The sequence below is a fragment of the Rhinichthys klamathensis genome, unplaced genomic scaffold (assembly GCF_029890125.1).
Source record: "Rhinichthys klamathensis goyatoka isolate OS25496 unplaced genomic scaffold, OSU_Roscu_1.1 h1tg000065l_1, whole genome shotgun sequence".
In the NCBI taxonomy this organism is placed as follows: Eukaryota; Metazoa; Chordata; class Actinopteri; order Cypriniformes; family Leuciscidae; genus Rhinichthys; species Rhinichthys klamathensis.
The window spans coordinates 1093984-1106120 of record NW_026606608.1 but is presented as its reverse complement, the minus strand read 5'-3'; the positions used below and the strand labels follow the sequence as shown (position 1 = coordinate 1106120).

At 37.1% G+C, this 12137-nt stretch overlaps 1 protein-coding gene across 1 annotated transcript in view; it reads right to left on the bottom strand.

The window, feature by feature from the left end:
- rnf213a (ring finger protein 213a) overlaps window positions 1–7697 on the bottom strand; it is a 118472-nt gene extending 110775 nt beyond the window's left edge. Inside the window, exon 1 of the mRNA XM_056249969.1 lies at window positions 7582–7697. Within this exon, the coding sequence (XP_056105944.1) occupies window positions 7582–7684 (103 nt within the window). The 5' untranslated portion in view covers window positions 7685–7697. The remainder of the gene's footprint in view (window positions 1–7581) is intronic.
- Between the last annotated feature and the right edge of the window lie 4440 nt (window positions 7698–12137).

Sequence of the window (12137 nt, the reverse complement as noted above, 5' to 3'; positions counted from 1 at the left end):
GTATGAAGAGGTGTAATGTTTTTGGGGATCAGCTTTAGAGTTGGTTATGTTTTTTTTTTATATCTTTGGCATTTATACATTTTTTAGTAGTTAACGTTTTTAAAATTGAGGACATGATGATGTTGTAGTTTCTCTTATATGAAATTCTTTGGACACTCCTGGTATTAGAGGTTTACTGTTTCAAGAAGGTGGAATCTGTTTAAAGATTTTAATAAATATACTCATTTACATTGTTATTAAAAAATCATAGTAACTACAAAAATGAATCATGGTGGTTAATCATGGTTTTTGTAGTAAAACCATAGGAATTACAAAATAATCATGGTTATTGTATTAAAACCATGGTTAATTCGTAGTTATTATAGTTTTACTATAAAAACCATAATTAAATCATTTAGCTATTTTTTACTGTTAAAAACTATGGGTTGTCAATAGAATATTCATAATTAACATGATCACATGATTTCAAAAAATTTAACTATAATGTTTTTTTTGTTGTCAGTTATTACAAGAAGTAACATTACAAAATCCCGCTTTGATCAGAAGAATAAAGTACATTTTAAAATATATTTTATAATAGTTGCTGTCTTAAGTGCTTGCAATAAGTAAAACATAATTGAACATGTTTTGATAAAATAGGATGGACACACATGGAAACAGCATATGTTAAAGTCAACATGAAACATCGTTCTCAGCCCAGTTCGGTTCTGTAATGTGAAGTATTTTTTAAGTGGAACTGGATGTTCAACAAGAAAACAGATGTAGGGCAGGACTTGACTTCATTCATCTGGAATTAATGAGAAAAAGTGTCTTGTTGGGTTTCCATCTAAATGCTTTGTATATTTTAAAGCACATTTCTGAAAATTTGACTAAATAAAATGCTTAATATTTTGCATTTCCAGTTTCAAGCACCAAGAACATACTGTATTTTCCAGACTGCATCATCTGAAACGTGCGGCAACTTATGATGATGATGATGATGATGAATTTTATTTATAATGCACTATACATTTGACATCAAATCTCATAGTGCTTACAAGAAAATAAATAAAATTAAAATAAAATAGAAACAAAACAAAACAAAACAATAAGATAAAAATCAATACGCAGACACTTAAAAACACATAAAAATACTTAAAAATACGCTTTTCTAAAAAGATAAGTTTTCAGCTCTTTTTTTAAAAACATCCGTAGTCTTGGGAGTTCTAAGTTGTTCCGGAAGGGCATTCCATAGATGAGGGGCGGATGCTTTAAAAGCCCTGTTGCCCATAGTCTTGAGCCGTGTCCTAGGTGTAACCAGGAGATGCCGTTTGCCTGCTCTGGTCCTGGTGGAAGTGTGTAAGGAAAGGAGATCAGTGAGGTATGTGGGGGCCGCACCATGCAGACAGTGGTGAGTGTGTAGGAGGATCTTATATTCTATACGGTAATAAACAGGGAGCCAGTGTAGGGATTTTAGGATAGGGGTGATGTGCTCGTGTTTCCGCACCCTCATTAGGACCCTGGCAGCACTATTCTGCACAAATTGGAGCTTTTGAAGGCTCCTACCAGGGATTCCCCACAGGAGTGCGTTACAGTAATCCAGCCTGGAGGAGACAAAGGCATGGACGAGCTTCTCTGCAGCTGGGAAGGAAAGAAAGGAACGCAGTTTGGAAATATTACGGAGGTGAAAAAACGAGGTCTTACAAATTGAGGTGACATGATTGTCAAAAGAAAGGTATGGGTCAAACTTGACCCCAAGGTTAGTAACAGAGGGAGAGAGGGGAATAGTATTGCCGAGAAAAGAAACAAGTGTGATAGGTGACGAACGTAATTGGTGAGGCGTTCCCATTTGAATGGCCTCTGTTTTTGAGCCATTCAGCTGCAGAAAATTTTGATTAATCCATGCCCCGATCTCCTCCAGGCAGGAGGTGAGGCGGGAAATGATGGCAGAGGGGGAACCGGAGGGAGTGATATGAAGATAAAGTTGTGTGTCGTCAGCATAGCAATGGTAGTGAATTCCATGCCTGCTGACGACACGACCAAGGGGAAGCGTGTAAATAGTAAAAAGGGTTGGACCGAGTACGGATCCCTGGGGGACCCCGCAGGTGACAATGTGAGGTGAGGATTTTGCCTCCCCCAAGGCTACACACTCAGTCCTATCTGTAAGATAGGAGCGAAACCATTGTAGGGAAGTGTCGGAGAGACCAATATAGTGCTGAAGTCTATGAAGGAGGATACGATGATCAACAGTATCAAATGCAGCAGAGAGGTCGAGGAGGATAAGCAGAGAAGTGGAACCAGAGTCAGAGGCCATAAGGAGGTCACTAGTCACTCTGAGGAGGGCTGTCTCTGTGCTGTATTGAGAGCGAAAACCAGATTGATATTTATCGTACAAACCTTTAGAACTGAGGTGGGTATGAAGCTGGGAGGAAACCACTTTTTCTAGCACCTTTGAAATGAAAGAGAGGTTAGAGATGGGTCTGTAATTTGACAGAGGTTCAGGATCTAGGGTGGGTTTTTTAAGAAGAGGTTTAATAATAGCTGTTTTTAGAGCTATTGGAACATTTCCTGTTTTAAGTGAAAGATTTATCAATTTAGTTATAAGAGGGCTAATGGAAGAATGGTGGGTTTTGAGCAGAGCGGTGGGGAGGGGATCAAGAGAGCAAGTGGATGATTTAGATTTACGGATAATAATCTCGACCTCCTGCTGCGTTGTAGGTGAAAAATTTGACAGTTTTTGCGTGATCAGTACTGTAGGGGTGTCAGGAGTGGGACAAGTGAGAGGAGAGAGAGCTGAACGGACACAGTCTATTTTGGAAATGAAAAAGTTCATAAATTTATTGCAATTTGAGTCGGTATAGCTGTAGAATGATGGAGTCTGTGGTTTGAGAAGGTGGTTAATTGTGGAGAACAATTTTTTGGAGTCGCCTGCATTGTTGTTAATCAGCATGGAATAATGCTGTGACCTAGCCTTTGAGAGAGCTCTAGCATAGGCCCTACGATGCTCTTGATAGGCCAATTTATGCACCGTCAAGCCAGATTTTTTATAGGTCCGCTCCAGGACACGACCAGACTGCTTCATCTCTCTAAGTTCTCCTGTGAACCAGGGTGCGGACCTAGAGAAAGTGACAGTCCGGCTTTTAACTGGGGCATGACTGTCCAGAATGGAGCTAAGGCTGGTGTTGTAAAAATTCACAAGTTCATCCATTGATAAATCTGGGGAAGGGGAGAGAAGATGTAACTCCTGACTAAAAGTGATAAAGTCGATGTTTTTGATATTTCGAAAAATCATCTGACGTTTTGGTTTATGAAAAGAAAATGACAGTGGAATTTTGAATAATGTTGCCAGATGGTCAGAGACACCAACATCATACACCTCAAGGCCAGTAACTGTAAGAGAGTCAAGAGAGTCCTGATATCTCTGTAAAGCTGCTTTACAGAGCATTTGTGTGCAAATTCAGAATTTGAATGAGAATACCAGTGCTTAACATAGTGCTGTTCATTTAAACAATATTTATTCTAAATGCCAAGCCTAAACAAATTTCTGAAACGAAAGCACTGTACAGCGGACACACCTCTGCCGAAGGCAGAACTTATATTCCAAAGCAACTATTAATGCTATTGATGTAACACACGCACACGCACACGCACGCACGCAAGAGCTTTACAGAGATATCAGGAAAATAATGCAACAGAGTTTGTTCAGCAGCTCTAGAAGAAAATGTCCAGTAAGTTTTTGATTGATTCATTTCTGTTGTAACGATCATTAGTCATTAATTGGGGGCCACATATGATACGTGGTTGGGGAGGGGTTGAAAAGTATGTGACATTGTGCTTCGGTGGAAAAAAAAAACTATATTTTGATGGAGATTACACAGACATTTTGGTTTGAATGAATCATGCACATGACGACCAGAAACATGTGTATTGATGTCATGTTGACTTTACGCATCAGCACAATGACAAGAGACTTTCTTCAACAACAACTGATAACTGACAGCTGTGTGGAAAGAGGAGAGAGATTGAAAAACCTAGGTTTCTCAAATGATTGTCTTGCTTGGTTCACAAATTACTTTTCTGATAGGTTTCAATGTGTTAAGTCAGAGGGACTACTCTCCAGTCCTCTGGCTGTCTCTATGGGGGTGCCTCAGGGTTCAATCCTCGGGCCGACTTTATTTTCTGTATATATCAACGACGTTGCTCTTGCTGTAGGAGACTCAATGATTCACCTTTATGCAGACGATACCATCCTTTACACAGTTGGCCCGGTGTTGGACACTGTGTTAAAAAACCTCCAAGAAAGCTTCAATAATATACAACGCTCTTTCCGTTCCCTTCAACTGCTTTTAAATTCTAGTAAAACTAAATTTATGTTTTTTAATCGATCTCACACTGCATTTGACTGTTCAAAAAGTATCATGACACTAGATGGGTTTGCAATAGAGCAGGTAGATACCTATAAATACTTAGGGGTCTGGTTAGACTGTTCACTCTCTTTCCAGACCCATATCAATCAGCTTCAAGCTAAAATTAAATCTAGGATTGGCTTCTTATTTCGTAATAAAGCCTCCTTTACTTTCCCAGCCAAACTTGCCTTTGTGAAAATGACTGTTCTTCCAATTATTGATTATGGTGATGTTATTTACAGAATCGCTTTAAATTCTCTCCTTAGGAAATTGGATGTTGTATATCATAGTGTCATCCGTTTTGTCACCAATGCTCCATATAACACTCACCACTGCAACCTTTACAGTTTAATCGGCTGGCCCTCATTACATACCCGGCGTCAAAAACATTGGTATCTTTTTATTTATAAATGCTTACTGTGTAACACCCCACCTTATCTACGATCATTAATTTCCAGAGCAATCCCCTCTATGAACCTTCGTTCAAGCAGGTATATCACCTTGGTGGCTGCTAAAGCTCGTACTTCTTTTGGACGCCTCTCCTTCCAGTTCTCTGCTGCTAATGATTGGAATACACTCCAAAAATCTTTGAAACTTGAATCCATTCTCCCATTAATCACTTTCAAATTACTGTTAGCAAATTTACTGTCGGACCATTGTACATGCTAACCTGATCTGTGTACTTGCTTTACGGATCTGTATATTAATCTTCTTCTATGTTAATTGAGTACTACTCTGTCTTGTAATTATATGTGTAACTTATGTTTTTGTACCTCGACGCTTTTTTGGCCAGGTCGCCATTGTAAATGAGAAAATGTTCTCAATGTGCTCACCTGGTTAAATAAAGGTTTTATTATTTTTTTTATTATAGAGGGGAGACTCTGGTCATGTGCTTTGTGACGTCATGAGGTGCGTCTGACATCATGAGGTGCGTCTGACATCATGAGTCTGACATCATGAGGTGCGTCTGACATCATGAGGTGCGTCTGACATCATGAGGTGCGTCTGACATCATGAGGTGCGTCTGACATCATGAGGTGCGTCTGACATCATGAGGTGAGTCTGACATCATGAGGTGCGTCTGACATCATGAGGTGCGTCTGACATCATGAGGTGCGTCTGACATCATGAGGTGCGTCTGACATCATGAGGTGCGTCTGACATCATGAGGTGCGTCTGACATCATGTGGTGCATCTGACATCATGAGTCTGACATCATGAGGTGCGTCTGACATCATGAGGTGCGTCTGACATCATGAGGTGCGTCTGACATCATGAGGTGCGTCTGACATCATGTGGTGCATCTGACATCATGAGTCTGACATCATGAGGTGCGTCTGACATCATGAGGTGCGTCTGGCATCATGAGTCTGACATCATGAGGTGCGTCTGACATCATGAGGTGCGTCTGACATCATGAGTCTGACGTCATGAGGTGCGTCAGTCAACGTGGACACTGCCGGTCAAAAGCTTTCGATCAGTGAGATTTTTAATGTATTTAAAAGAGTCTCTTCTGCTCACCAAGGCTGCATTTATTTGATCAAAAATACCACAAAAAACAGTAATATTGTTAAATATTATGACAATTTAAAATAACTGTTTTCTATTTTACTATATTTTAAAATATAATTTATTCCTGTGATCAAAGCTGAATATTCAGCATCATTACTCAAGTCTTCAGTGTCACATGATCCTTCAGAAATCACTCTAATATGATGATTTGATGATCAAGAAACATTTATTATTATTATCAATGTTGAAAACAGTTTTCAGGATTCTTTGAAGAATATTAAGTTCAAAAGAACAGCATTTATCAGAAATAAAAATCTTTAGTAACATTATAAATGTCTTTACTGTATCTTTATGTCTTTACTATTGATCAATTTAATTCATCCTTGAATACAAGTATTGATTTATTATATTTCTTTCCCCCCCAAAAAAAACTTTTGAACGCTGAACGTTTTTTTTGTCACATTACGTTTTGAACGTAATGTTTTCAACATTGATTATAATAATAAATGTTTCTTGAGCATCAAATCCTCATATTAGACTGATTTCTGAAGGATCATGTGACACTGAAGACTGGAGTAATGATGAGGAAATTCAGCTTTGATCACAGGAATAAATTACACTTTAAAGTATATTCACAAAGAAAGCAGCTGTTTTACATTGTAATAATATTTCACAATATTAAAGTTTTTTTTATGTATTTTTAATCAAATAAATGCAGCCTTGATGAGCAGAAGAGACTCTTTTAAAAACATTAAAAATCTCACCGATCCAAAACTTTTGACCGGCAGTGTCCCTTCACACACACACACACACACACACACACACACACACACACACACACACACACACACACACACACACACACACACACACACACACACACACGATGCTGTGTCGGAAACGACTCATTCACTCACTCTATAGTGCAGGATTCGGCGTGATAATGTGACGCGATAGAGTACCTCTCGCATACACTGAGTTATCATTCCTCATCAAATAAGCAAGTTTGTGACTGATCAAGTAATGTTTGTGTTTAAAATGTGTTAATCTTTCCATTAAGACGTTACTTTGGAGGAGGGGCTCTTCATGAGAACGAGGATGAGAAGTGGATTCAGACACTTCTGTCCGCATACTGTGAGTGTGCACCGCACTAAATGTACACGCATGTTACATGCCCTGTCTAAATGTCAAAGTAAATTAAATCTGGGCTTCATTGAATTAAACTTGAACAGAAAGAAAAATGAAAGAAAAAATGCACAAATAATCATCAAAATAAGGAAATAAATAATTGTAAGAAACAATTGCAAAAAGAAACGCTAACGGTTTACAATAAGCTTCATTAGTTAACATTAGTTAACGAACATCAACTCACAATGAGCAATACATTTGTTACAGTATTTTGTAATCTCTGTTGTTAGTTAAAATATATCCAGCTGTTCATTGTTTGTTCATGTTAGTTCACAGTGCATTAACTAATGCTAACAAACACAACCTTTGATTTTAATAACGTATTAGTGAATGTTGAAATTACTATTAACTAAGATTAATAAATGCTGTAGAAGTATTTTTCATTCTTAGTTCATGTTAACTAATGTACTTAACTAATGAACCTTATTGTAAAGTGTTTCCGAACAAACAACAGAGCGTAAAATCGTAGCGAGAGAAGTGTGATGCATGACCTCACCCGGCGCTGTGTCACGTGACTCTGACATCATCTCACCGCCGCACGCACTGCAGAATCTGGGAGCCCTGTCTAAAGACTCGTGACTGCATTTAGGACACTTCATTCTGAGCCGAGGTCTGCAGAGAGCAAACGCATGGGGTTAAGGGGATGTGCACACTTTTAAACAACATAATAAATCACACACACCAGAGGTCACATGGTTTCTAAGAACTCTGTATTGCTTTCAATTTCCATTTGCTTATGAATCAAAGTTCATCATCTAGAAACTCAGTCAGCTTGCATATGTCCCAGGAAAAGTGGAAATCATCTCACAAATGCGAAATACTGATAAATACTCAGGCCACCCCAGACCGTTCGACTTTCATTCAATCACTCGCAAACATACAAATTCTTGATATCAAAAGATACATTTCAACTAGTAAAAACTATAATTCTTGTTATATGTAATTGTATTTTCACTAGTTAAATGTCACCGTAAGCTGCCATTCAAAATCAATTGTTGATATCAGGAATTTATTTCTTACTAGTTGAAATTCCAATTGCACAATATCAGAAATGGATAAATGTAAAAATAAATATATTTATAGAATATAAAATTGTATTGTTGATATCAAGAATTAGCATTTTATCTAGTGAAAATTGTATTGTTGATATCAAGAATTCATATCTTGGGAATGAATAAAAGTAAAAACGGCTTGCCATTATACAGACTGCTGATTTGACCCTATATATATATATATATATATATATATATATAGAAAGAGAGAGATTTTGTTTAATTTTTTCAACATTACATCATCATTAGGCTATTCAATATATTTTGCACTGCTATTGTGAACTAGAAAGCATTTTGCAAACACATATTTCCGGCTCTACATTCTGTTTGGATGAGTCGTGTGACACACACACACACACACACACACACACACACACACACACACACACACACACACACACACACACACACACACACACACACACACACACACAGGCCTGAATATCGGTGCATCAATTATTCGAATTGTGATTTTTTTATTATCTTTCTTAGCAAACATTAACAGCCAAGTCATTTTATAAAAGTAACAAGCCGCATGTTGCTCAACCCTCTTTGGGAATTGTGGGAAAAGCCCGCCTTTGATCCTGACTTCCGTGGAAATTTTCACAACAGAAACATAATCAAAAGAACCGATTAAAACAAATAAATTAAAACAGATAACACATAAATTGAACGAAAATGAATATAGAAATGAGTAAATAAATAAAAACTTGTTGACTACATGTTGCCAAGTGCCCAATAGAGGCCGCTGTCGCTCAAGTCACTGCGATCTAAAAGTATTGCGAGCAAGAAGAAAACGTCCATAAAATGAAACTATAATAATTTATAGACAATACGAGTTTAATCATCAAGCGTAGATGGATATACAATATTTACACATACAATTGTTATAATTGTTATATTACTTGACGTCAGACTACAGACATGACGTGTCTGAATGGTGAAGCTGTACTTCACAACCATCTTCTAATCTATAACCTATTAAACAACACAAAACTTACACGACTCACATCTATTGACAGCTTAATATACCGGTCTGTGCATAATAAGCTAGTATTATATCAGTAAAACTGCACAACACAGCCCGAAATAAACAAACACGATATAACGCTAGTTCACCGGCAAGCTAACCAGACATCAGCTCTGACAAGTTTACTTAAAATAATAAAGAGCCAGTGCGAGTGTTATTATTTTAGCTGAAGAGATATGATGTATGATTTATTATTAATGGCCGATCCTGACGAACTCGCAGTCTGAGCTCTTCCTCGTGTGTGTGACATGCTAAAGCTAAACAGACACACAGATTATTATAAAGGCAAGTGGAGCCTCAGGTTTGTGTCTTACCTGTAGTGTGCAGGTGTGCTCAGTTGTCACAGGTCCACACACATGTCATCGTGTATTCGTGTTTGACACTCAAACACAGATGTGATCACGTCCACACACTCCACTGTCACGCAATGAAGACATCGAGGAAGTTCAACATCTGAACTTTCGTTTCGTGAAAAATGGGCGTGAGTTTCATGTTTATCCAAAACTAGAAGCCAATAAAACCCATGGCTTCTTCAGAAATCATGAGGTGAAACTGATATTTTAATAAACTGGTTGCTAAAACGGTCAAATTCTTGCTCATAATTATGTTATATAATATTTTATAATTGCTTATGCTTATCCAGAAGGATCAAACTGTACAGGTCCTTTAGAAAATACCCCCACACTCCCCTCAGTTATTTTTCATTCAGGTCATATTAAATGTATTATTTCCCTCCAATTTTAAAATTGGCTAATAAAAACTTTCAGACAGGTGAAAGTGAAACCATTTAACTTAAAACATACTATTCTTTCTTCTTTTTTAAAGACACTTATTTATACTAAACATGTTACTGTGGCTGGAGGCCCTCAGCCTCTGAACTAAACATAAACTAAAACATAATGCATTGCAAATAATAAAATAAACAATAACAGAATAAATGTGATTAATATAATAACTTAATAAAGGCACTTAAAGTCACCATGAAATAAAATGGACATTTCTTATTTTTTTTTATGGAATTAAAATTATAAATGGTTTATCCGTGCTCATCATTATTTATTTATTTAAATTCATGTGAAAAATGTAATTCATAGTAATCTTTATGAAAATAAAAATAATAATCCCTCTTGCAGCGATGATGTGTTCACTGGCATGAGGGCGGAGCAACCTGTCACTCACATGACATCACAGTAAATAGCAAACCACAACCATCCAATTAATTTCCAATGGACAAAATCAAGTACGTTTCATATACAGTTAAAATGTTAGACTGTTAAATTTAGCCACCAGTGGGTGCATAATCACTATGAAACATGTAGAAACTCTGGACACCTGTTTCATTGATATCTGTCATGTAGTAGGGGCTTTTTTCACAGGTCATGTGCAGGTCATTTAGGGTGTACTGTACACTAAAATGTGTTTTTCTATCAAAATAATGTTTTTCTTTTAAACAAATGTAATGTCACTCACTGATGTTTTTACTGTACAGTTTTGCAGTTTTAGGGAAATTTATGGCATTTAAAAAAAATGTATTTGCCTCAATTTGTAATAATTTAAACCGCCACTAGATGTCTACAGAGCACTACACACTGGCTTCATTCATTCCAGATTTATATTTAGACATTATAAAATCATTATAACAATAAAAAACTACTTTGTTTAGGATTTCTTTTAACTGAAGTATCATTGTTTTGCAATTATTTCACAATATTAGTCAAACCTAAACATGATAAGCGTGTTAAATGTGTTAAGTGTATGTATGTGTGTCATTCATTCATCTTTGTGTTTTGCATTGTAGCTGATTTTGTTTTGTTTGGACAAATAATGTAACAGAGCATTTTTTCTTCACTTAAACATCCTGAGACTTTTTTTGATGTCGAAGGTTGACCACTCGAGGGCACTCCTTCTCTGACCTTTGCCACTCAGCCATGAACTTCATAATCCTTTGCCCGGACTCATCATGAATTATTGCATTCATCTGTTTGTCATTACATTGTTTGTCTCACCCTAACTTATACCATGTTCTCTCTGTCATTTCTCACCAAGGTTTTGTAATTGTTTCACCGCATGTCTGAGTGTCTCTTTGTTGATTGTTTGCAAGTGTTTTGACCCTTTTCCTGGCATGACTACGATTCTGGATCTTCCAGTAAAGCTGCGCTTGGATCTTAAGCCTCAGAGCAATCCGGGACACAACCAGACACCATTCCAATGATTTGTTTGTTTTTTGGCAGAGACAGAAAAATGTCCGCAGTCATCAAGTCTCATGGCATTAAGGTGAAAGGAACATTAAACCCACAGGGTCAAAACACACAAGTGTATTTTCTCTTTAGATGATTGCCATACTAAGAGGATCCTAACCCAGCTTTGTCTGAGACTGTCATTAAAGCCTGATGGATTGCACATGTGCTGCGCTCTCAATGATCTCACTGTATTTTTGCACAGAACATTCACGTTGTTTCCACACACACTCAGGTTGCTGTGTTTAATCATGCTGAATGGACCCGTGTACTGTAGGTATAATGCGTCAGGTCAAGGCCGCAAGTGTTTTTTTTTTTGCAACTTGAATTGTCTAAAATGTAAACTGAATTCTGACATTTTTTTATTTCTGTATTTGTTTTCATGTGTGCTTTGGTGTGCATAAATTTAAGAATTATATGGACTCCTTATACAGTATAATTTGGTGACCTTTTGGAGTCTCCAAGTGCCTTTTTTGGAAAGACACCTACATTTACTGTAAAAAAGCTGGCAGAAAATACAGTTTTGTGGGAATCACCCTTCAATCTGATGTTTACTTTGCTGGATATAGCAAATGATGATAAAATGAACAAGGTAAATGGTGTTTGCTTAATTTCATAATAAGTGTGTAATTAAGCACACAAAAGGTGCAATAAAAATGTGTGAACCATAAGGCATCCTGATCCTACCAGAGCTTGTTACAATATCAAGCATTTTTTTTATAATGTGCATTAC